Source organism: Pelobates fuscus, chromosome 7 (assembly GCF_036172605.1).
Source record: "Pelobates fuscus isolate aPelFus1 chromosome 7, aPelFus1.pri, whole genome shotgun sequence".
Classification (NCBI taxonomy): Eukaryota; Metazoa; Chordata; class Amphibia; order Anura; family Pelobatidae; genus Pelobates; species Pelobates fuscus.
Window position 1 is genome coordinate 154,608,048 of NC_086323.1, and position 26,775 is coordinate 154,634,822.

At 43.4% G+C, this 26,775-nt stretch overlaps 2 protein-coding genes across 4 annotated transcripts in view; one reads left to right on the forward strand and one right to left on the reverse strand.

The window, feature by feature from the left end:
• The window catches only part of C7H3orf49 (chromosome 7 C3orf49 homolog), a 37,001-nt gene extending 30,725 nt beyond the window's left edge, over positions 1 to 6,276 (reverse strand). For all 3 annotated transcript variants that reach the window (XM_063427546.1, XM_063427547.1, XM_063427545.1), the window contains exons 1-2: positions 6,020 to 6,276; positions 238 to 611 (exon numbers count right to left, since the gene is read on the reverse strand). In XM_063427546.1, the coding sequence (XP_063283616.1) occupies positions 238 to 611; positions 6,020 to 6,141 (496 nt within the window). In that variant the 5' untranslated portion in view covers positions 6,142 to 6,276. The remainder of the gene's footprint in view (positions 1 to 237; positions 612 to 6,019) is intronic.
• Positions 6,277 to 15,020: 8,744 nt separating this feature from the next.
• Positions 15,021 to 26,775, forward strand: part of LOC134568857 (cadherin-related family member 3-like) — a 90,219-nt gene continuing 78,464 nt past the window's right edge. Inside the window, exons 1-4 of the mRNA XM_063427548.1 lie at positions 15,021 to 15,090; positions 17,944 to 18,137; positions 20,130 to 20,295; positions 25,462 to 25,550. Of these exons, the coding sequence (XP_063283618.1) occupies positions 15,045 to 15,090; positions 17,944 to 18,137; positions 20,130 to 20,295; positions 25,462 to 25,550 (495 nt within the window). The 5' untranslated portion in view covers positions 15,021 to 15,044. The remainder of the gene's footprint in view (positions 15,091 to 17,943; positions 18,138 to 20,129; positions 20,296 to 25,461; positions 25,551 to 26,775) is intronic.

Here is a 26,775-nt window from a genome sequence, read left to right on the forward strand (position 1 = left end):
TGGTTAATTGAATAACCCTGATAGTTACTAGTAATACAGTGCTGATACTGCAGATTCCAGAATATAATAGCTGATACTATGTCACCCTGTTGACCCCTACTATTTGATCACAGGTTATTATTTCCCCTTAGTTCTATCTCTGTTAGAGACTGCTCTAATAATCGTGTTTGCTCACTCCAAGATCCCGAGACTGCCACAATTTATACCTATGTATTTGTCAAAATGTTGCTCTCTTACCACCTTGGGGCATCCTCCCGACACCCTGCTTGCATAATTTCTGTGGAAGTGGTACATGTCGAATTATTTTTGGAAGGCGTTTTTGTTTGTGGAAAAAATATGGCAAATCATTTCTAGAAGAACTGGCTGTGCTCTTCGACTGTGAACTTGGAAGTGTGCTGGCATTGCCCACAGATGTCATTTCTGTGGATCTAAACTCATGTGGCTTGGTTGGCATCAGTTTTCCTAACACAGCCTTCATTTTCTGAGCAAAGCTTTTCTTCTTGTTTTTCGGGGGGATAAAAGATTCAGAGTCACTTTCACTGTCTGACTCCTGCCTTGTTGGGACCAACACATTCTGATTTGACAAGTTGGTAGACACGGCACCATGCCACCTAAATAGGAAATAGAAATACAAGAGAGTACAATTACTAAATACCTATTTTCTCATAGCATAATATTAAAGGTACAGTATGTTTTAAAGGTCATACACACAACTGGAAGTTATTCAAAGTGAACCATCTTAGATTATCTTGTGATAATCACTGGAAGGAAAGAGATGTTATAATAAATGGTATCAAAAGTTGTTTTGGTGTTATTGCAATCCAACTATATACTCCAGAGGGCACATAAATAAAAATGACTAACATGGACCTAAGAAGTGTCGGATGTGTGAGATTCTCCCAGGTAGACTAGCAAGAATGAGAGGGGGCAAATCTTTGTAGTTGTAGATAATTAATTAAGATATTAAAACCATTGGTTAGGTGTAAGTCGTATGTCCTTTTGCTTATACATCAACTAGGAGGATCCATATTTGTATATGTCCAAATGACAAAGCCATGTTGTCTAAATGGGCTACAGGCAATCTGTGACTCATTTTTTACTTTTATTTTTCAAAATCTTAAAGAGACACTATAGTCACCAACACATCTTTAGCTTAATGAAACCGTTTTTGTGTATAGATAATGACTCTGAAGTTTCACTGCTCAATTCTCTGCCATTTAGGAGTTAAATCACTTTTGTTTCTGTTTATGCAGCTCTAGCCACACCTCCCCTGGTTGTGACTGACACAACCTGCGTGAAAACAAAAATGGTTTCACTTTCAATCAGATGTAACTTACTTTTTTTTTTTTTTAAATTCTTTATTTTATCGTGCATAAATGGTACACAAGTACCTATTCTGCCACAACAGCAGGAATAGGTTATAAACAGGCATACATTTGTGTGACAGAGAGTTATTAATGATTATACAGCACTTTTTTATGTGTATTTACTGCGTTTGATAGGGCATGTCAGAGGTTAAATGAGAGCTTCCTAAGGTGTACAGGACATGTCAATGCTCATGAGTTGAGTCAAGCTTGAGATTGAGGCTGGATTTGTGGTTCTGGGGTTATATGTGCAGAGAAGATGCTTTGGTTGTCATTAGGTGACATTATTATCTCAGAACCGTGTGTTTATCGAACATTACTATATGGTTCCTATTACTGGGATTAAATCCGTTATGGGATGTTGCCAAGCTGTGTCACTTGTTGATCCTGTGTCTGTTTACCATCCCTACGGTTGCATTTCCATCTCAGTGTGGTGTTCAGTGCTAGGTATGTGCTGCTTGTTACCCCTGACCAAGGGGGTTAGCGGGGGGGGGGTCGTCTCGTCTATTGGGTGTGTGCGTGTTGGCACGGTGGTAGGTGCTTATGGCGGGGTCATGGACCTTTGAGGGGGGTCCCTACGTGTCTGGTAGGTGTAAGTAGGAAACCCTTTCGTTGTGCCAGGATTTGAGCTGCGCTATACTGTGCAGCTTGGGAACTGATAAGCTGGGGTATAAACAATCTCATCTCAAGTATAGATATAAGTGTCTGTCGCTCGGTCTCTAATTTGAGATGAACAGATAAACAGGTAACAAAACAACAAAAAAAAAACAAAAAAAAAAAACATTCTTATCGTTAGTGTCCGAAGAGCCCGGTTATACAAAGTCTCTGTGCAGTGTCCATGGGGCTGTTTCTTTTAGCTGCATTCATGTGGACTGGTGGTGTGCCGGGGCAGCGCGCGGGGTAAAGGGGGCGCTGTTCTCTGGGTCCCAGGTTCCCTCTGTGGTTTGTGCGTCCGCCGCTTTCAGCCCTAGAGTTTCAAGGAAGGTCGGGGCTTCTGCGAGAGAGGTAAGTGTATGGGTAGTCCCGTTGTGCGTGGTCATCAGCGATCCTGGTGCTGCCCACCTGTAGCTCATGTTGGCTGCTCGCAGTTGTTGGGTCACTGGGTGGAGTGATCGGCGCCATTGAAGGGTGGCCCTCGTTAAATCTTGGTAAAAGGTTAAGTTGGAGTTTTCGAACGATAGTGGGGTCTTGTCCCTCAGTGCCGCCATTATCTGTCCCTTGTCTTGTGAGGATATACAGCGTAGGATAACGTCGCGTGCTGTTTGTGAGGGAGCTCTTAGGGGGCCTGCGACCCGGTATATTCCATCGGTTATTAGTTTTCTTGCCGTCGCTGGAGGTAGTATTGTTGCCAGTAGCCTTCTTATGTAATGTGGCAGCTCTTCTGATGTGACACTTGTTGGAATGCCACGGATTTTAATGTTATTCCGTCTATGGCTGTTCTCTAGGGCATTCAGGTGTAAGGTCAGGTTGTGTTGGGACTTTTGGAGCTGTTGCACCGAGGTCTGTACATTTGTTAAATTTGTTGTGACTTCTGTCATGTCAGCCTCTGTGGCACGCACTCGGTCGTTAGTCTTTTGTAAGTCAGCTCTGAGTCCTGCGAGCTCCTTAGCTAGCATTTTGTGGAATTCATGCAGGAGTACCTGTAAGTCGTGTTTGGTCGCTGGTGGTGATCCCTCTGGGGGGGCTGGCGGTATGGTACCGAAGTCGGAGCTCCCTGGATGGTCAGCATGGTCCATTTGTGTGGTCGCCGTCTGGCTTTCTTCTGGGGCTGGCTTGGGCCTAGCGGGCCGTTGCAGCATAGCCCCTATGTCTCTCCCTTCTGTCTGGGTGCCGGTTTTCTGGGAACGTCTTCCCATGGCAGGCATGTGATCCACCAGACTGGGATGGGGTTCGGTAGATAGGGTGGGTACAAGGCCTTGGTAAACTCCTCCGAGGAGCGCCGTCAGGTCGGGCAGTGGATGCGTGGAGTAGGCCCCGGCCCTCCGTTGCCGTTTCGGCTGTGTCTTTTTTAAAAAAAAGGGCATCTATCGATGCAGCTCGGTGTCCCCAATCAGGGTATGGGTCTAGGGTGGTGGTATCTGTGGTGATGCTCAGGATTAAGGCGAGATACAGAAGATTGGATCCGGAGCTGTCAGCAATGGCGTCTGATCAGCTCGGTGGTTAGCTCCGCCCCCCCCCAGATGTAACTTACTTTAAAAGTTTTTATGTCCTGCTCTGTAAATTGAAATTGAATCACATACAGAATGCTCTTGCAGGGTCTAGCAAGCTATTAACAGAGCGGGGTTTAAAAAATTCTAAATTAAATAAAACTTGCAATAAACATTACATGACTCTTTACAGGAAATGCTTAGGAAGGCTGTGTAAGTAACATACAGAAAGGTGTGACTAGGGCAGTATAAACAAGGTGGGTAACTCCTTAATGGCATAGAATCGAGCAGTGAGACTGCAAAATCATGATCGGTACACCAAAACTGCTTCATTAAGCTAAAGTTGTTTTGGAGACTATAGTGTCCCTTTAAAGGAACACTTTAAGCACTTTAACCATTACAACACATTGTAGGGTTTTTGGTGCCACAGATGCCCTGGTGCCCCAAGCTCCCCCTAAGTAATTACAATCCATTTTAGAACAGGCTACGTCTTGACCTGGGTCCTTTTGGCACAGCTTTCACCTCCACTTCAGGGTCCAGAGAGAGGGAAATTCTCTGTCTGAGCTGAGGATGGTGGTGCAGAGCATAGCTCATTGGCTGAGAGTGATGACTTAGATCAGGAGAATTCAAAGAAACATCTAATCAGAAACCTCCAGTTCTCTGTCAACTGTAGCTGCGGTGAGAAGCGGAGCCCAGCATTTAAGTCAAAACTATCTCAGTACAATAGTGGGCACTAGGCCGCTCCTGGCACCATAACCATAATCGCTGTACTTGTTATTGTGTTTACAGTGTTACTTTAAGTATTTTTCTATAAAAAACACAAAAAGCTTTCAGTCTGTCAGTCATAGTGTAGAAAACTGCACAAAACTCTGGTTTGATGTTTTCTTTCTCAGTAATGAAAGCTGTTCCTTTGCCCCTGCTCAGATGATATTAAATCTCAATGGAACCTCTGGTGATTTCTTGTTCTCTCTCCACATTTCCAAATACTGCTAGAATTCCCAGAAAAGATTTTGGGATTTTATTGCTAGTATTAAATAACCAATCTCAATTCTGCATTCTAGCCTAGACCATATCAGAGAAAATACTGAGGATCGTTTATGTACTGCTTGTAAAATTACATACTATTCATAATTATCCATAGCTGGAATTTATACTAAAACATCAATTTTTATCATGTTTCCCAAGATTAATTATATTTCTAGTCATTTACTTAGAAAGTGTTTTACACTGTGAATACAATGCGATTTATTTTATCTTCAAGAGTATCCTGGAACAGAACACATTTCATACATAATCTTTATTTAAAAATGACCATTAAAGTGAGAAGGATACAGAATATGAGCTGCATTATGAAAAATCCACCAAGCAGATTGCTGGCATTATCTGCTGAGATATCCCACCATAATTTTTCTAAACTTTTTTTTATAATAATAATTATAACATTTATCTCCTTGGCATATTCTTGTAATATAAAACCTAACTAAATACATTTTGCAAAACACCTTTTCTAGGCTGTTCCAGGTGTTAAAGAGGTCTACATTGTACTAGGAAACTCAAGTCGGCTATAGTAACAAACTATTGTGGGATGTTGGCTGGGGTCTGGTGGTTTTGATGTCCTTACTCAAAGCATTGGAGTAATCCCAGATAAAATCACACAAATCAATTAAAAAGGACCCTTAGACTAGGGCAGGGCTAGGCAACCTTTGGCACTCCAGATGTTTTGGATTGCATCCCTCATAATGCTCTGACACCCATAGTGCTGACAAAGCATCATGGGAGGTGTAGTCCAAAACATCTGGAGTGCCTAAGGTTGCCTATGCCTGGACTAGGGTGTCTCCTGGACAGGATATGAGAAGGACAAATCCCCAATCAAACCAACATCTACAGAACAGTCCGGGAATTCCTACATGGTACAAATTAAGTTACGGTGCACACATAAAAATACACTTATGATCTTATCAGGCTACTTAAAAACACCTATCTGAAAAAACAAATATAGGGATTCAGTTCCACCTTTGACCGTATCATGTTAAACCCACCACTACTTCATAGTACCCCAATATCGGTGGGTCCTACAGTCATGTCCCAGTCAGGCTTTATTCAGGAATAGGAAAAGCAAAGCAAAGTTTTAAAGCAAAGTTTCAGTTTACCAATTAAGACCCACTGAAATAGCTTGAAGAATCACTGAAATAGCTTGCAGTCAAAGTATTGGGTCATTATCCAAGGATTAAGAACCACTCATGTATTGGGCACATCAACATGCATTGTTCTTTTAAGATTATAGATGACAACTATAGATTTGATAGCTCACAAATAACGGGAAAATGATCTCCTTAAAGATTATAGACGTGTCAGTGCTGTCATAATAACAAAGGATTTGTCTAAACCTGTAAGGGTTTAAAAGTAAACTATATAGTAACAACAAACACATAACTAACATTAAAAACAAACATAAAAAGTCCAAGAGACTGACCTCTTTAAAGCTTGCACAACGCAAACAATATTTACCTGATAATACCTTTTGCCCTTGGACAAATCTTTTTTGTCTGTGTTTTTGTGGAAGCTTTGGGTGGATTTTCCATATTTTCTACTTTAAGAGGTCCAGAAGGTGAGAGAACAGATATCTGCATTGCATAGCTTCCTTGCTTGAACTTCACAGATCTGCAGATGAGGCATGTTCCTGTTTTATTGACAACACTTGTTGTGAGGGGACATTGGCTTTAACTCCAGCATTTAACATACCAGGTGGAATTTCTCCAGTTGTTACTCCCTATATCTGAACTGAGATCGTTAACATGTTCAGTGTTCATTTTTAACATAACAGATTATGCCGAGGTTCTGGAATGCTTCTGTTTCCTCACAGGAATGGGTTAGATTGATTTCCCAAGAGAATGTGAAATTCCATATGCCTCCTCTAAGCTTCACTTTCTGTATCCCACAGAGGCGCAGTCACTTTTGTAGAATAAATACATATCCAGCAGATATCCAAAATAGTCTATTGTGCCCAAGCCTGTCTCTGGAATTGTTAATTTCTATAATTCTGTTTTATAAAAAAAATTACTTTTCATTTGTAAGTTCTCGAAAAACAATTCTGTAAAATGTAGAAAGTTTGATTAAAACTGCAGATAAGAATCTATTGGCCAATCTAGCCTGCCTATTATGCAATCTGAGATTATTTTTTACTGCTGGGATTCTTAAAATATACTTTAAAATATTGACAAAATAAGATGCTGCTGCTCTGCCCATCCTACATAACATGTGAGCTCCATTAATGCAAAAACCGACAGCAACTAAAACCTACTCTATGACAGAGGAAGCCATATTAAAAAAAGATAGATAAAAAGGTATATATAATATATAAGGCTAAACATATTTAAGATAGACTGGCTAGAGACCTCTACCTCTGCCAGGTAGCAATTTTTTCACAACTGGTGTCCAGTTTATAAAAATACAAAAATTATAACCTTCGTATGTCAAATTAACTTTTGAATACACTGATCAGCCACAACATTAACTAAATTGTGATGGCTAGATTACTGGGTCAGACCATCTCCAAAATAGCAAGTTTTGTGGGATGTTTCCAATATGCATTAGTTAGTACCTACAAAAGTGGTGCAAGGAAGGACAACAGTCAACTGGCGTCAGGGTCATGGTCTCCTTTATGCACTTCAGGAGCAAAGGCCAGCCCTTCTGTTCCAATCACACAGAAGAGCTACTATATCTCAAACTGCTGAAAAACTTAACGCAGGCCATGATCGAAAAGTGGCAGAAAACTCAGAGTCAGAGTGCTAATGAGGTACCTTCTACACCAAGGAAAATGCCTTCAGTGAGGACATGAGACTCAGAACTGGACCATGGAGCATGTTTTCTTTTAGATAAGGTGGATAGCTGAGTCAGAGCTATCAATAATATTGATTGGACCCTGGGTAAAGCATTTTCTTGGGCCCTCTGGACCCTGCCCCCCACACTCCCTGGCATGCAATCAAGCCTTCCACCCCAATGCTAAAGTAGAGAGGTGCAAGAATATTTTTGGGCCCCCCTATTGCAAAGGTGCCAAAAAGGTAGATCCCCATCTGTCGTGCAACTCCAACAATGCTTTTACAGCCAGGGCTCTACCATTTTCCCATGTTTGCAGGGTTGTATTTAGCACTGAGCAGTGTTTGTGGTTGTGTGTGTTTATGTGAATGTAAGCATGTTTTTGTATGGAGTATGTTTGTGTAAATGTAGGGTTGTGTTTGCATGTGGTATTGTCGATTGAATGCAAGCATGCATTTATGTGTAGCGTTATTGAATGCAGTGGTGTGTTTACATATAATTTTGGTGTTTAACAGAGGTGTGTTTGTATGTAGTATTGACATTTCAATACAAGAGTGTGTTTGTATGTAGTGTTGAAGTTTCCATGCAAGGTTTATTTGTGTGTAGTGTTGGCATTTGAATGCTGAGATGTATGCACACACCCACACACACACTCTGAAACACATGCAGATACACAGATATACACACTGACACACATGCAGATATACATACACGTTTACACACACTGACTACATACAGATACAAACACAGATACACACACTGGCTACATACACACAAAGATACACTTAATGACAACATATAGATACATACACTGACACACAGATACACATACACATACACATACACATACACGGACAGATATACTGACATATACACACACAGTCATTCTGAAACACACATACATTAACTGACAGACATACTGACACACACACACACACACACACAGACATACTGACACATACACAGACAGGCATATTGTCACACACATACACACCCTGGCAAACATGGTGACACACAGACACATACACTGACAGACATACTGACACACACATATACTAACAGACATACTGACACACACTGACACATACACTGACAGACATACTGACACACACATATACTAACAGACATACTGACACACACTGACAGACATAATGAGAGACATACTGGCACACACACAGACAGACACATATACTGACAGACCAACTGACACATAAACTGACAGATATACTGACACACACATATACTAACAGACATACTGACACACACACACAGACACATACACTGACAGACATACTGTCACACAAACAGACACATACACTGACAGACATACTGCCACACACATATATTAACAGACACACTGACACACACAAACACTTACTGACACACACAGACACATATACTGACAGACATACTGACACACTGACAGACATACCGACAAACACACAGATATACACTGACCGACATACTGACACACACACACACAAAATTTACACTTTTAAAGCAACCCCCGTTTTCTACTTTGGAGGGTGGCTTCCCTGATGTCAAGAGTAGTGGTTGAGACTGTTGGGAGTTAGGGACGGCTCTCCTGGCCCAGCTCTTCTGTCTGCCTTCTTGGTCTCTCCCGCACAGCTCCACTCTCATTGGAAAGAAGTGACTCACGCTGTTACTTCCTCCCAAAGCAAGGGACCCGGTCGCGCTGTTAAAGGATCACGGCACACAACCATGCCCCTGCTGATACAAGCCCACCGGGTGGCCTTTAGTGCATAGGCCTCCATAGTGTGTGAGCCCCCAGTTGCACCGGTGGGCCGATGGGAAAAAAATTATAGTTGAGGGCAGCAGGGGCCACAGTGCAGCTGTTTATGGGCCCCCTAGGAGTAACTAGGCCAGGGGCAGCTGCCCCGTTTGCCCCGCGTTAAAGACGGCCCTGTACTGGGTGCATGTGGGTCGTTTACCTAGAGAAGAAATGGCAGCATGATGCATATAGGAAGAAGGCAGGTGGAGGCAATGTTATTCTCTAGAAAAGTTTCTGCTGGGAAACCTTAAGTCCTGGCATTCATGTGGATGTTACTTTGACATATACCTAGAGATCAGGGGCGGACTGACCGGTCGGGCACTTCGGACATGGTCCGAGGGCCCGGCCGGGAGGGGGGCCCGCCATCAGGGGGCCCGGCCGCCCCTTTAAATGCTGCAGCCGCCTGAGCGCTCTCTTAAGAGCGCTCAGGCGGCTGCAGCTTCTCACCTCCCCTCCCCTTAGCGTGGCCGAGCTGCTCTGCGTCCGCGGTGCCGGCCGGAGTGATAGGAAGGTGCACACACACTGAGTGTGCACCTTCCTGTCAGTCCGGCCGGGTACAGGAAACAGAAACTCCTGTTCCGCGCGGAACAGGAGTTTCTGTTTCCTGTACCCGGCCGGACTGACAGGAAGGTGCACACTCAGTGTGTGTGCACCTTCCTATCAATCTGGCCGGCACCGCGGACGCAGAGCAGCTCGGCCACGCTACGGGGAGGGGGTAAAAAGAGAGAGGGAGGGAGGGGGGGAGTTAAAAGAGAGAGGGGGAGGGGGGGGTTAAAAGAGAGAGGGGGGAGGGGGGGTTAAAAGAGAGAGAGAGAGGGGGGTTAAAAGGGAGAGGGGGGGTTAAAAGGGAGGGGGGTTAAAAGAGAGAGGGGGGTTGTTAAAAGAGATGGGTTAAAAGAGAGAGGCAGGGGGGTTTAACCCCTTAAGGACCAAACTTCTGGAATAAAAGGGAATCATGACATGTCACACATGTCATGTGTCCTTAAGGGGTTAAAAGAGGGAGGGGGTTTAAAAGAGGGAGGGGGGTTAAAAAGAGGGAGGGGGGTTAAAAAGAGGGAGGGGGGGTTAAAAGAGAGGGGGGGTTAAAAGAGAGAGGGGGTTGTTAAAAGAGAGAGGGAGGGGAGGTTAAAAGAGAGAGGGGGGGTTAAAAGAGAGAGGGAGGGGGGTAAAAAGAGAGAGGGAGGGGGTAAAAAGAGAGGGGAGTAGGGGGGTAAAAAGAGAGGGGAGTAGGGGGGTAAAAAGAGAGGGAGGGGGGTACGAAGAGAGGGGGTAAGAAGAGAGAGGGAGGGGGGTAAGAAGAGAGAGGGAGGGGGGTAAGAAGAGAGGGGGGTAAGAAGAGGGAGGGGGGTAAGAAGAGAGAGAGGGGGTAAGAAGGGAGGGGGGAGTAAGAAGGGGGTAAGAAGAGGGGGAGGGGGGAGTAAAAGAGGAAGGGGGAGTAAGAAGAGGGGGAGGGGAGAGTAAGAAGAGGTGGGAGGGGGGTAAGAAGAGGGGAGAGTAAGAAGAGAGGGGGGAGTAAAGGGGGTAAGAAGAGGGGAGGGGGGAGTAAAAAGAGGAAGGGGGAGTAAAAAGAGGAAGGGGGGGTAAGAAGAGCGGGGAGGGGGTAAGAAGAGGGGGGAGTAAGAAGAGGGAGGAGTAAGAAGAGGTGGGAGTAAGAAGGGGGGAGGGGGGAGTAAGAAGAGGGGGAGTAAGGAGAGGGGGAGGGGGGAGTAAGAAGAGGGGGAGAGTAAGAAGGGGGGTAAGAAGAGAGTGGGAGTAAGAAGGGGGTAAGAAGAGGGGGAGGGGGGTAAGAAGAGGGGGAGGGGGGAGTAAGAGGAGGGCAATTGCCCCCTCCCCTGTCCGCAGGCACCGTGCGGGCAGCCGGCAGGGGAGGGAGGAAGAGAGGACCCGGGAGCTCAGCCTGCAGCTCCTCTGGGTCCTTCTTGCGCGAGCACAGATCGTTGCCGCGGTTACCACGGCAACGTTACGGCTCTTGCGAGAGTGAACTCTAGCCCTGGAGCTACGGGCTAGAGTTCACTCTCAACACTGTGACCACCAGGTATTCCTGGTGGTCGCAGTGGTGAGAGTGAACTTTAGCCCCATAAACACACTGCCCCCACACACCATACACATTCACACACTGCCCCTCATACACACACACTGCCCCCACACACACCATACACATTTACACACATTGCCACACACACATACACTGCCCACCCATACACACACAGCCCCCCATACTAACATTGCCACACACATACACAGCCCCCTCGTACACACATTGCCCCACACACCCTACACATTCACACACTACACCCCCTCACACACACTGAACCTTTCACACACACTGCACCCCTTACACATTGCACCACTGCTCCTATACCCTACTACAGCCTCATATCCCAGCAGACCCCAGGTAAGTTGTCAAACTGTTCTTAAACGGTTTGACTACTTACTCTGGGAGGGGGGCCCGGCCCTCCTGGCACCATAACGACTACACAGAGTAGTAGTGGTTATTGTGCATGGATTATTTCTTTAAATAATCTACGAGTGCCCCAGTAGCCAGCAAGCCAGCCAACCCACAGGCCAGCCAGCCCACAGACTGGCCAGTAGACAGCCAGCCAGCCTACAGGCCACCAGTTAGGCTTAAAGCCAGCAAACCCACAGCCTGCCAACCGCAGCCAGCAAGCCACAGCCTGCCAGCCAGCAAGCCACAGCCAGCAAGCCACAGCCTGCCAGCCGCAGCCAGCAAGCCCACAGCCTGCCAGCCGCAGCCAGCAAGCCCACAGCCTGCCAGCCGCAGCCAGCAAGCCCACAGCCTGCCGGCAGTAGCCAGCAAGCCCACAGCCTGCCAGCAAGCCCACAGCCTGCCAGCCGCAGCCAGTAAGCCCACAGCCTTCCAGCAAGCCCACAGTCTGCCAGCCGCAGCCAGCAAGCCCACAGCCTGCCGGCAGTAGCCAGCAAGCCCACAGCCTGCCAGCAAGCCCACAGCCTGCCAGCCGCAGCCAATAAGCCCACAGCCTTCCAGCAAGCCCACAGACTGCCAGCCAGCAACAGTAATTAAGGTAAGAGGAGCCAACTTGGCCTAGGTATCAGCTATGTTGTGTTGCTATATTGTGAATAGGAACCAGAGTGTTGGAGAGACCCCCTCCAGGCCCCATTAGACTCCATTGTAGTCTCTATTGGGACCTGGAGGAAATTCTTTCTAACACACTCTCTAAAGGACACTGAGATAGCCTCTGCTAGAAAGACCCCCCTCCATGGCCCATTAGCCCTCAATTGTAGTCTCTACTGGGGCCTTGAAGGGATTATTGCACTTTTGTTCCTTGTGTCTAAAGATTGTGTAGGGTGTGGCTGGAGGCGGTGCATGGAGGCGGGACATGGGTGGCGCTTGCTGCGGAGTATGGGTGGGGCCTGTAAGGGGGCCCTTGATTTATTTTGCCCGGGGGCCCTGAGGGTTCTCAGTCCGCCCCTGCTAGAGATTACAGACCACCTACACCCCTTTATGGCAATTGTGTTCCTTGATGGCAGTGGCCTCTTTCAGCAGAATAATGCAACCTGCCACACTGCAAAATTTGTTCAGGAATGTGAATGGTTTGAGGAACATGACAGTGTTCAAGGTATTGCCTTGGCTTCTAAATCCCCCAGATCTCAATCTGACTGAGCATCTGTGTAATGTGCTGGAACAACAAATCTGATATAACCCGCAGCTTGCAGTACTTTAAGAATCTGCTGCTCAGCGCTATATCTACCGCAAGGCTGGCAAGGCATTTGCCTTGGGCAGCACTTTCAGGGGAGCGGCAAAAAAAGGCTGGCCACCTCAGCCCCCAAGTGTGTTAGTGTGTATATCTGTTAGTGTGTGTGTTAGTGTTTGTGGCTGTTAGTGAGTGTGTTAGTGAGTGTGTTAATGTGTGTCTGTTAGTGTGTGTCTGTATGTGTGTTTGCCTGTTAGTGAGTGTGTCTGTTAGTGAGTATGTGTGTGTGTCTTTTAGTGAGTTAGTGTGTGTGTCAGTTAGTGCGTGTATCTGTTAGTGTGTCTGTTAGTGTGTATGCTGTTAGTGAGTGTGTTAGTGTGTGTCTGTTAGTGTGTGTGTCTGTCAAAGAGTGTGTGTCTGTCAGTGAGTTTGTAAGTGTCTTTGTCAGTGAATGTGTATGTGTCTGTCAGTGAGTTTGTAAGTGTCTTTGTCAGTGAATGTGTATGTGTCTGTGTATGTGTCGGTCAGTGTGTGTGTATCTGTCACTGAGAGTGTTTGTCAGTATGTGTATGCGTGTCTGTCAGTGTGTGTATGCATGTCTGTCAGTGAATGTGTTTGTCTGTCAGTGAATGTGTATGTCTGTCAGCTAGTGTATGTGTGTCTGTCAGCTAGTATATGCATGTTTAGCAGTGTGTGTGTCTGATACTGAGTGTACACATTTCTGTCAGTAAGTGTGTATGTGCGTTTGTCAGTGTGTATCTGTCAGTAAGTATATGTGTGTCTCAGTGTGTGTTTGTCTGACACTGAGTGGGTGTGCATCTGTAAGTGAGTGTGTATCGGTCAGTGTGTGTGCATGTGTGATGTGTGTCTTGTCAGTGAGTGTGTATGTGTCTGTCAGTGAATGTGTGTCTGCCAGTGTGTATGCGTGTGTGTAACTGCGAGTGAGTGTAACTTTGAATGAGTGAGTATGTCTGTGAATGTGTAAGTGAAAGTGTGTGTTGGTTAAACAGTGTATGTGACAATCAGTGGCAGAACTACCGTGGTCGCAGGGGTCGCAACAGCGTTTAGGCCCGTCCCTCCAGGAGGCCCGGCCGCCCTGCGGACCCTTGCTCGCCGCCATGTGTTCCGGCCCGCGGAGCAGAACTGCCGGGGCCGCACGTTAAGGATCCCATCGGGTGGCCCATACTGTTAAAAAATATCTCATTGCAAGTCAATGAACTAGTTTTTAATTATTGTGGATATTTTTATGCCCCACTTTTGTTCTGTGTGTTGTAATACCATGTGTCTAACACCAGGTGGCACCAAATCCTAAGCTTCTAATAAAAATTTCATTTAAACAGCATGCAGTGGTTGAAAAAAAATAAAACAAATTTGAATTGATGAATCTTACTCATTAATAAACGGCATAACCAGTTTAATTCTTGACAGAGGGTCATTCTTTGATTTATGGAAAGAATGTGAACTATAATATATCTAATCCTTTTATATTAAAGCAGAGTATAATGCATATCAGACTTATATGTTATACTATCTACTAAACAGTGAATTGTGCTGCCTCGTGAACGAAATAAGTAAATATATTTATACCAAAATAGCCAAGCTAAAAGATCTAATGGACTGATCCCCTTTCACTTCATCATTATTTAGTCTTTAGTAAAGTCGTTCTTCAAATTCCCCCCCAAACCACACAAACACCTTTAAGTTGATCTATTAGTGCCTGACACAGTTTTGGGGGGGGGGGCGTTGAGACTAGTATATGTATACTAGTATATGTAACGCATCTGTGATAACCCAAAAAAATTAAACATTTTGGGCTAGAGTGGAATTGTTATACAGGAAACCATAGAAACCACAGTATTTACTAGATGGATTTTGGAGACATAAAAAAGGCCATTTGTGGCATAAATGTCAGAATCACAAATGTGGAGAGCTTATCATCTTAACATAGAGCTTAACATTTGTGTATTAAAAAAAAAAATACACAAGTAAAGCCATTTGTTTGGCAATACATTGAGAACAAATAAGTGGCTGCAATTTGCAAGTGCCAAATAAGCTTGCCTTATTGTGTATTACGTTTCTCTGTAACAAGGAGTGCCTGTTATATTGAGCAATTGTGATTGGAATTGTAGTTGTGATATTGCTAGGATATATCGGCTTAAAAAATACACTGAGATCACACTTTTTATATGGAAATACTCAGTGTCTTGTCATTTCAAAAGACGTTCGTGTGCAGCTGCTATAAGTTCTCACCATGAACAAGAAGGCTTTTTTGGCATTTTTATTCAGCATCCTTCAAGGTCAGTGAATCTCGGTTCCATGGTTCTAGTTTAAAGTATAATTTAACTATGTTTCCATCGTGCTCAGCTAATTTTACTTTGTCTGCTAACCTTAAAATTCAACCGAACAAAGGGGAACTTTCACTTCGCTGGAATTTACCGAAAATGACCTATAACTTGTGAAAACATTTTTCATTAGATGCTTTGTTTTTCTTTGCAAGCAGAGAGCAAGCAGAGTGTCCCATCTGGTGGACCCGATGTAAGAGGTTAAATCTTTCTAAAACAGAATGACTATATATTTTAGGGGGGAGGGGCGCCAAGACAATATTGCAACCATAACCACAATCTGCTGTAGTGGTTATGATTGTCTCTTTAAAGAAATAAAATTACAAAATAATCTAGTTCAGAAAAGGCACAACCATCGCTATCATAAAGGCAGCATAAATAAAAATATTGCTGAATTTCTCCTCCTCTTTGTATGTTTTCTCTGTACTTATTGCCAGGTGCAAAAGACAGGGCTTAAAACAATGACTGTCAGGGTACTAAGATGAAGGCGCACGGTTGCAGGATAAAGAGGTATAGGTTTCTACATTTATTTTTTAAAGCTCACAAATGCATATTTAGTAAATAGAACGATAAGTAAATGAGAAATCCTGGAAAGTAACAGTTCCCTGGGATAATTAGTTTTAATTATCATAGACTAGGCACAGTGTGGCCATATGATATGATACAATCTCATATTTTTCACGACAGATAGCTGTTTTAAGTCTTGATAGAATTTATCATTAAAGCGTTAATAGCTCGGAATTTCACATTTTATGCCAAAATAGCTATTTTGGTCACTATGATTTCCGGACAATTCATACTTTAATGAATAACTGTGCAGGGTTTATTAACTAACCTCTGACCTTTAGCGAAGTGAAAGCTCAATTGCCAAAATGACACTAAAATAGTTCATTTAAAAAACTCTTAAAATAAGCTATAGTCACAGGGTTTAAACGGGAGGCAGATCAGCGCTAAACAAACTAAATACAATAGGGTGAGAGGCAGCACACCTGTCGGTGGGAGGATCCCTCAGACCCACAGGGAAACTAGAACAAGTAAAACAAAGAATGCAGGTAGCGTCAAAAATAAATTGTGTATAATAATAGAAACAATAAAAGATATAAAAAGAGTCCACAGATAAAACCTAAAGGAATAAAAATACCAAATGGTAAGGCACAGTCTCAAAGGTAGCAGTAGATCTTCTAATTGCAGTGTAGAACATTATGGGTAGCTTCGCTTAGTAGCAGCATATGAAAAAAAAGCAAAAACAAAGGCAATATGGTAGAGTGTAGCAGGACAAACAACACTAAAAATAGATGTCAACTCACATATGGTAGAGCTATAACCAGCTCTGGGTAAAACAGCTTGTAGTGGTCTTCTATCCATCCATCATCCATCTATCATAGCCTTACCTTTCATTTCCGGACTCTATAGTTAGACTCTGACGTATTAGAGATTGAAATTGCAAGGCTCTATTGTTTTCTTTTAAATTCTAATATTGAAAGATTAAAGTGTAAACACTAACCGACGGTGAACTGAATTTAAAGAGCAAATTTAGGCTAAAATAGCCAAGTATCTATAGCTGAATATAATAATTTTTCCACAATTTACTGTTAGTATTAAAATTATAAATATTTGTAATTATGAAAGTGGAAATATTGTAGCTCTGCACATTTTGCTAATTTTGATATAGTATCTCTAATCCTTAAATTATGGTTTTCAACTTCTTAAGCCAGTTTTAATCTAAAACTCTCCTAACCTCTGGCTAAACTCAGTTGACAACAGCTCCATACATTTACATTGGTCATCTCGGCAGCAGACCTATTCTTCCTCTCTGTATTAGACACTATCAAGGTCACCTTGTTTAAAATTATATTAGGATGAATGGATGAAGATGCTGAATGAATGGGCAGATAGATTCTCATGGTATTTATCTTCCCCCAATATGAATATATTGCGATATATGCAAAAAAAAAACCAAAAAAAAAACAAACAGGGGAAATTTATTAAGGCATAAAAACAGGCTGTTCTGCCGCCATGTTGTAGGTAAGGAGGAATCGCCATTATAAACCAAGAGAATATTTTAACCATTAGCACTTTGTCCTAGAATAACATCTGCTTTTGCCTTGATTAATCTCCCCAATAATATTGACCTTTAATGTTTGTGACACACTTTGAAATACTTAGTCCTATTTTTAGTGCCAATCCAGCCCTGGCAGTAATAAGTAACCTATTCTAGCTTTAAAATTAGCTATATCACTTTTGCCAATTTTTGGGTGTTCTTGACTCAGGACCGGCGATGGATAGGCCAGAAAGTAGGAAACAAAGTGGATAGTGTTTGGATAGTGTTTGGGCTTATAAGACTGACTTACAACCTCCCTGGCACAGGGCAGACCGTGTGCTGCTGATACAATCTCTGCATTGTCCTAGTGCCCTGTCTTATGCTGGCAGTTGCTTCCTGTATTCTGAATTGGCGTTCATATAATTTTAATAGCTGAACTACTGGGAAGTCTTCAGAATGTAGGAACCCAACATAAGGTATTCTTTCAGCAAAAGTTGGATAATTGGTAACCTCTGGAACCTTTGATCACGACTGGTGTTCAAGATAAAACTGTGTAAGCCCTGAAGTTAGAGTTACAAACCTTTGAAATTTGGTGGGCCAAATCCTATTAATGCATACGGTACAATTCTAGTTTTGGGAAAAGTTTATGTTTGTTGTTTATTTTTGTTTTTTTGGTGAGTTGAAAACTGAATTAATACATTTATCTTTTGAATCTATTGAATGATAAGCATCATTAAAGACACCAATTTTTCTTCTTCTACTCCTAGGTATTTCTGCAGCTCCGGAGGTTACTATGCCTAGAAATGTGACACTTCCTGAAAATTCCCCTCAAAATAAGTTGGTTGCAATAATAAAAGCAACAGATCCATCTGATTCTATTGTCGGAGGTCCATATATCGTAAATTGTAATCCGGTGGTTCACCCATTCATGATTATACCAAAAGGATCAGATACCTGGGAGGTAAGATGAGACAAACGGGCGAAAAAAACTAAAAAAGAAAGACATCTTGAGGAAAAACAGGTGTAGGCAACACACTGAAATTCAAGGATCAACTTTAAATTTCACAAGTTTAAAGTTATATTTACCATGAGCATTTCCAGGCATCTCAAAATTTGGTCCTTCCGTTTTCGCTGAATTACAACTTCCATACTTCTCTGACCAACTGTTACATTCAAAGAATTCTGGGAGTAGTAGGCCATTAACAGCTGGGGGTCAGTGTTTGACAGCCTTCATTTACGGGATCATTTAAGGCAATGTGCAAAACAAGGAGCCCTCGATCCAGATGAAATTCATCCTATTAGCTGAAGTAATAAATAAATCTGTAACTATCTTGCTATTTCCCCTGTTGGTTGATATTGCACAGCAAACTTTTGGTGGCAAATTAAATTTTTGCTAAATCTAGCCAAGCTGGAAAATATTTTCTGATTTGGAGAATTGTGTTAATAAGGCTAGTTGTACCTAAAATTAGCAATGCTTTTGTTCGATTCTCACCATTTCCCATCTTAGCGAATAAACTACTGTTGTTAATATTGTAAGCATTCTATAGCGCCAACATGTTGTATAGTGGGTTACAATTATATATAGAAGAGGATACATAACAGCAAGTAATTGACAGGAAAAACTATGTTGACAGATCACAGAGGTGAAGAGGGCACTAGTGTAATGAGTTTGTTCAACTAGGTCTGAGGAAAACTCCTTAGTGAGCCACACAGAGATCCCTTCAGACATTTAAACATTTAAACAAAGATGTTGACATAATTTTTTAGAAGCCAATTTGGTCATCCAATTTCCGAAAAACTAAAAGGATTTCCTCGTTAGAGGGAAATTGACACTTGTGGAAGCTGTGCATTTCTTGCAAGGTACTCCAAGTTGAGACAGTATGACTATTTTCATTGTGGCACCAGGGTAGATCAGCTTAAATGGACACTCTGGGCACCATTCCGAAGCTTCCTGATTAAAACCTCGGACAAGCATAGGAATTGAAGGAGTTATGAGACGTTTTGCAGATGTTGGTGTTAAACCTTTCATCATCCGTTTAGCCCCTTAGTGTATTAGTGTAATATGCTTAATTGTGATAAAGTTTATATGGTGCCTGAATTGTTTCTTCAACTGAATCTGTCTGTCATGGCACTACCATATTCTTTTATAGATCCATCTTCAACTCATGGTGGCGTAATTTTTCTGAAGACTGTGCATTAAGAGACATTTTATCATTGCTTAGGATGTGGAGACATAAGATTCTCCTCCCTTTGCCACATTTTGCCAAAAAAATCAGTTAGAGACAGAGTAATCCCTACTTTATCTCATGTGCATCTTCTAAGTTTATCGATATGATGATGGAATTTTTATGTTGATTTCTGAAAAAAACAACAACTCAAAAGTGAGTGTGCTGTAATAATAACAACAAAGTGTTACTAATATCACAGAAAGCATAAAGGTGGTTATCCTGGTATTTCTAATTTCTGTACTACAGCCTTGTTTCATATATTGTTTGCTTTAATATGAGTTTGCTAACATTTATTTTTTCCATCTAATACTTAAAGGAACATATCACCCCTTTATCATCCCATTCATTGGCAAATTCTTTTGTTTATAAAAAATACAACAGTGAATTAGAACCATGGAATGCACATCAAGTACATAAACATGCTATACAAATAACACTTTGTTATTGGGAATGCAGCTTCCTTAGATTGCTATCAGGATATAAATATCCATATATTTTGGTATAAGGCCCAAAATACACACAGAAAGTACATTTACCAAAAAACATTTATGAGTGACATGACATTGCATGCTGCCATTGCAACCTACAGGGGTGCTCAGGGGCCTTAATATAGAAATGCAAGTATTTCAATTTGTCTTAGATTTGCCTCCAAAACTTAGTTTTTAGAGAATACAAATTGGATTTCAATTGATTGAATCTTCATGGTTATATTTATGTCTACTTAGTTAATAACCACCAGCTCTCCCAAGTTGAACTTTGAGAAGTACCCACTCTACACCCTTCAAATTATTGTGGAAAACAGCCAAGGGATTTTATCTACAAACACCTTGATCATCGAGATTACCAAAGTGAATAAAGCACCCAATTTCACTGGAACACTGGCTGCAAAAGGTACATTATCTAGCTTGTTTAATTTCACTGACCTTTATAAGTAAGCAATGAATAGTGATGTCGCGAACACAAAATTTTCGGTTCGCGAATGGTGAGCGGGAACTTCCGCAAACGTTCGCGAACCGGGCGAATCGCCATTGACTTCAATGGGCAGGTGAATTTTAAAACCCACAGGGACTCTTTCTGGCCACAAAAGTGATGGAAAAGTTGTTTCAAGGGGACTAACACCTGGACTGTGGCATGCCGGAGGGGGATCCATGGCAAAACTCCCATGAAAAAATTACACAGTTGATGCAGAGTCTGGTTTTAATCCATAAAGGGCAGAAATCACCTGACATTCCTAAATCACAATGGATATGGATTGACACCTGACATATGACATATTGACACCTTGACATATGGATTGACACCTGTCCTCAGAGACCCTGATACACACTGACACAGAGCAGAATAGGGACTATTCCCCCTACATAGGGTCACTTGGCAGATATGGATTGACACCTATCCTAAGGATCCCTGATACACACTGACACAGAGCAGAATAGGGACTGTTCCCCCTACATAGGGTTACTTGGCAGATATGGATTGACACCTATCCTAAGGATACCTGATACACACTGACACAGAGCAGAATAGGGACTGTTCCCCCTACATAGGGTCACTTGGCAGATATGGATTGACACCTATCCTAAGGATCCCTGATACACACTGACACAGAGCAGAATAGGGACTGTTCCCCCTACATAGGGTCACTTGGCAGATATGGATTGACACCTATCCTAAGGATCCCTGATACACACTGACACATAGCAGAATAGGGACTGATCCCCCTACATAGGATCACTTGGCAGATATGGATTGACACCTATCCTAAGGATCCCTGATACACACTGACACAGAGCAGAATAGGGACTGTTCCCCCTACATAGGGTCACTTGGCAGATATGGATTGACACCTATCCTAAGGATCCCTGATACACACTGACACAGAGCAGAATAGGGACTGTTCCCCCTACATAGGGTCACTTGGCAGATAAGGATTGACACCTATCCTAAGGATCCCTGATACACACTGACACAGAGCAGAATAGGGACTGTTCCCCTACATAGGGTCACTTGGCAGATATGGATTGACACCTGTCCTCAGGGACCCTGATACACACTGGGGGGGACCTACTGTCCTCCCCCTGCCCCCACCCATGCGTGGTGGGTGGGGGCCATAAAAATAATGAGGGGGGGACCTACTGTCCTCCCCCCGGCCTCCACCCCTACGCGGTGGGTGGGGGCCATAAATCACAATGGGGGAGGACCTACCTGCGCGGTGGGTGGGGGCCATCAAAATAATGAGGGGAGACCTACTGTCCTCCCCCCGGCCCCCACCCCAGCGCGGTGGGTGGGGGCCATAAATCACAATGGGGGGAGGACGTACTGTCCTCCTCCCGCCCCCACCCCTGCGCGGTGGGTGGGGGCCATAAAAATAATGAGGGGGGGACCTACTGTCCTCCCCCACTGGCCCCCACCCCTGAGCGGTGTGTGGGGGCCCTAAAAAAAACAATAAGGGGGGGACCTACTGTCCCCCCCAGCCCTCACCCCTGAGTGGTGGGTGGGGGCCCTAAATAAAAATTCCCCCCCAATCAAAGGTGACTAGGGGTCCCCAAGCTCCTAGTCACCCACCCCCCACCCCCAAAAAAGTTACCACCTACCTACCCCCCTCACCCTAAAAAATAGTGAAGGGGGAATAAAATAACTAACCTGTAAAGAAAAATTCAGCTTACCATTTGACGTCTTCTTTTTTCTAAAATCTTCTTTTTTTCAGCCCCAAAAAAAGGCCAAATTAAAAGCCATAAGAACCGACGCAATGAAAAAAAAAAAACGAGCGCAAAAATAATAATCCATCCTTACCCATGGAGGGCTCCGCGCAGACTGAGCTTTGCATGGCGGGGGAAGGCTTATAAAGCCTTGCCACGCCCTGCAATTAGGCTAAGAACACTCTGATTGGCTGGTTTAAGCCAATCAGAGTGCTCTTTGTAATTTTACACAGCGTGGGAAAATTCCAAAGAACTTTCCCACGCTGTGTAAAATGACACAGAGCATTCTGATTGGTTAGATTCCAAGCCCATTCCAAGCCCAGGACAGTAGGTCCTCCCCCATTGTGATTTATGGCCCCCACCCACCGCGTAGGGGTGGGGGCCGGGGGGGAGGACAGTAGGTCCCCCCCTCATTATTTTTACGGCCCCCACCCACCGCGCAGGGGTGGGGGCGGAGAGAGGACAGTAGGTCCTCCCCCCATTGTGATTTATGGCCCCCACCCAATGTGCAGGGGTGGGGGCCGGGGGGAGGACAGTAGGTCCCCCCCTCATTATTTTTATGGTCCCCACCCGCACGAAGGGGTGGGGGCGGGGGAGAGGACAGTAGGTCCCCCCCCAGTGTATATCAGGGTCCCTGAGGACAGGTGTCAATCCATATCTGCCAAGTGACCCTATGTAGGAGTAACAGTCCCAATTCTGCTCTGTGTCAGTGTGTATCAGGGATCCTTAGGATAGGTGTCAATCCATATCTGCCAAGTGACCCTATGTAGGGGGAACAGTCCCTATTCTGCTCTGTGTCAGTGTGTATCAGGGATCCTTAGGATAGGTGTCAATCCATATCTGCCAAGTGACCCTATGTAGGGGGAACAGTCCCTATTCTGCTCTGTGTCAGTGTGTATCAGGGATCCTTAGGATAGGTGTCAATCCATATCTGCCAAGTGACCCTATGTAGGGGGAACAGTCCGTATTCTGCTCTGTGTCAGTGTGTATCAGGGATCCTTAGGATAGGTGTCAATCCATATCTGCCAAGTGACCCTATGTAGGAGGAACAGTCCCTATTCTGCTCTGTGTCAGTGTGTATCAGGGATCCTTAGGATAGGTGTCAATCCATATCTGCCAAGTGACCCTATGTAGGGGGAACAGTCCCTATTCTGCTCTGTGTCACTGTCTGGGGGGAGTATCTACAGTAACACAGGGTGTCTGGAGGGAGTATCTGCAGTAACACATGGTGTCTGGAGGGAGTATCTGCAGTAACACAGGGTGTCTGGAGGGAGTATCTGCAGTAACACAGAGTGTCTGGAGGGAGTATCTGCAGTAACACAGAGTGTCTGGAGGGAGTATCTGCAGTAATACAGAGTGTCTGGAGGGAATATCTGCAGTAACACAGGGTGTCTGGAGGGAGTATCTGCAGTAACACAGAGTGTCTGGAGGGAGTATCTGCAGTATCACAGAGTGTCTGGAGGGAGTATCTGCAGTATCACAGAGTGTCTGGAGGGAGTATCTGCAGTAACATAGAGTGTCTGGAGGGAGTATCTGCAGTAACACAGAGTGTCTGGGGGGAGTACCTGCAGTAACACAGGGTGTCTGGAGGGAGTATCTGCAGTAACACAGAGTGTCTGGGGGGAGTATCTGCAGTAATACAGAGTGTCTGGGGGGAGTATCTGCAGTAACACAGGGTGTCTGGAGGGAGTATGTGCAGTAACACAGAGTGTCTGGGGGGAATATCTGCAGTAACACAGGGTGTCTGGAGGGAGTATGTGCAGTAACACAGAGTGTCTGGGGGGAGTATCTGCTTGTAACATTTATATGCACTGAAAAAAATAATAAAAAAAAATAAATTGAAAAAATAAAATAAAATGGTTGCAGCTTCCGAATGAATCTAAAATGGATGCTGTCCAGTAGCTGGGAGGGTCTGCTAGGGAGGGTGTGCTGCTGATTGGCTGGAATGTGTCTGCTGACTGTGAGGTACAGGGGCAAAGTTTACTCAATGATAAAGAATAGGGGGCGGACCGAACATCGCATGTGTTCGCCCGCGGTGGCGGACACGAACATGCTATGTTCGCCAGGAACTATTCGTCAGCGAACCGTTCGGGACATCACTAGCAAGGAACAATAACAAGGAAACTGTAATTACTATTCTACAAGAGATCATTATTTCACAATACATAGGTAACATTTTCCAAACATGGCTGGATTATTAAAGCAACACTTTCAACTTCTCATGCCAAGAGACGCCATGTTCCTTTCCTCTCATTAGCGGGAAACAAAATACCCTCACCCAGTGAGAAACAAAACAACAATGTTACTTCAAATATCTTCTCTTAGGTATACAAACATTTACATTTGGGTGTATTGGTGCAGCTGGCATCACTTCAAAACGTTTCAGGTGTCACTGTTAAAATCGGATTACATAGTAATAACTTTGAGTACATATGAGAAATATTATCCTGCATTTGGTAGTAACATTAAGGTAAATGGACACCTGTGTTTTAACATAACCACATGAATTAGGCCTTTACATTATCATTTGCCTATGAAGAAACTCAAGAACTATTCACAAAAAAATCACTATCTTCCTGAATATCACAGGAGATTTGTGTGTTTTAAAAAGTGGTTCAAAGTTGTAAAAGTAGTGCAATCACCATGGAAACCACTGGATTCAATGGATATTCCATTCGTGACTAATTCCCTTTTAAAATTGTGATCCACTTTTCAAAACATAACACTTCGATATATCACCCCTATAGTGTCTTATAATTTATAACATTCTAGTATTGTATTATATCATTATATATTCTATTATATATTATAATTGCTGCAAGCCAAAACACAGAATCACTGCAGCTATAAGACAGTCCCTCACTTAACTATGTAATACAGTGTGAGAATATCCTATTTCCAACTCCCAGAAACCTTTGCTATGCCCATAAAGCACTATTGTAGGAATAGATAGGTATGTGAGCAATGTGGTTGGCACTGCATAATCCACAAAGGCTTGAGTTTAATTACAAATACAAGAACTTAAAGTACAAACATTTTTCATTATTTTTATTTATTTTATTTACATATTTTTATAGCATTATCATCAGTGACTTGCATCCTTATTTGTTTATGTTCACACCACTTTATATAACCCCCCCACACTCCCATAAAATTCAGATCCAGCTACAACAAGAAAACCCCATTGTTTATTGCTCCATTAAATAGCATATTCTTCAATAAGATTACGTATTGGACAGATTTTGTTAGCTTGCCTTGTTTCAAGTCCTGTCACCTCTATTACTTCAAGTGAATCTCCTAGTACTTAGTAAATAATGCCATTGGCTCTCACATAATGTTGCAATCTCTTTCCCACCAGATGCGGAGGTGTACATTGCAGAAAACACTCCTCTTTCCACGGTAATTTACAAAGTGTCAGCTAAGGATCCAGATAATGATATTTTGCAGGTAATCTCACTTTAATACAAGATTTCAAGGTAGATGGAGCAAGACACAATTTAAATTACCTTACAAAGTCACATAGACTGTGTGTTACCAATCTTCAGATTTTCAGAAAATACATTTTTATTTAAACATTTAAAGATTCACATGAACATTTGCATACTGTATATTTAACACATTAAAGGGACACTGTAGGCACCCAGACCACTTTAGCTCATCGAAGTGGCCTGGGTGCAATGTTCCATGTCATTTAACCCTACAGTGGTAATTATTGCAGTTTCTTTATTGTACAAGACAGCCATTAGAGGGACTTCTGGGTGCTTAGATGACTTTTGGTCGTCTAAACGAAGCTGGACGTCCTCACACTATGCATGAGGACATCCAGCATCTCCGGAGTCCCCAGAGGAAAACATTGAAAGGATTCTACAGTGCCAGTCCCTTTAACATCAGAATACTACTGATTAGACTAGACTACTGGCCTAATTAGTATTCTGCTGCATAGGTGTTCTAGAATGTTTACTCCTAGCTACCCAACATCGGAAATGACAACCTACTGGCTGGCCCCAACCTCACTGCAGTCTCACTTCTTACGAGATAAGTATGTCTCCCTCTGTGACGGACCGCTGGCACTCCGACCGAGTACCTCCGCCAATCGATGCTCCTAGTGCTCACTGAGGACTCCAAGCACTCCAACCGACACCATCAGCACTGCAGACCCCCTTCCAGCGATGCAGCTGCGCCGGGGTCTCGCCGTCTCCACCCACCCTGGACCCAATGCCAGGATTCAACTTCCAGTGGGTGAACCTCTCTTTCCTCAGAGAGCATAACATGAACAGAACAGCCCTTACAAGAGCTCAGTGATTATAGCAAGAGAGTATGATGAGCATGGCAATCCCTTGTAGCAGATTCCCCCAATAAGAGACAGGACTCAAATTGAGGGTGAAGTAGAACTGAACTTTTAATCCAACACTCTGCTTTTATGCACATTTTGCACACATAGTACTGCCCACAGGGTTTTGCAAAACAACCAATCAATACGTACAATACACTCAGACACTCCCAGCAATTACACACAAAATCCTCCCCTCTGCCTGTGATACAATTATCTCAACACAATAGACTAACTTAATTATCACAGGCAGAAAATATACAGTTTTTCCAAAATATACATGCCATTCACATAAAACATACATTTTCTGAATCAGCATACTTTAAACATAAACATACTTTA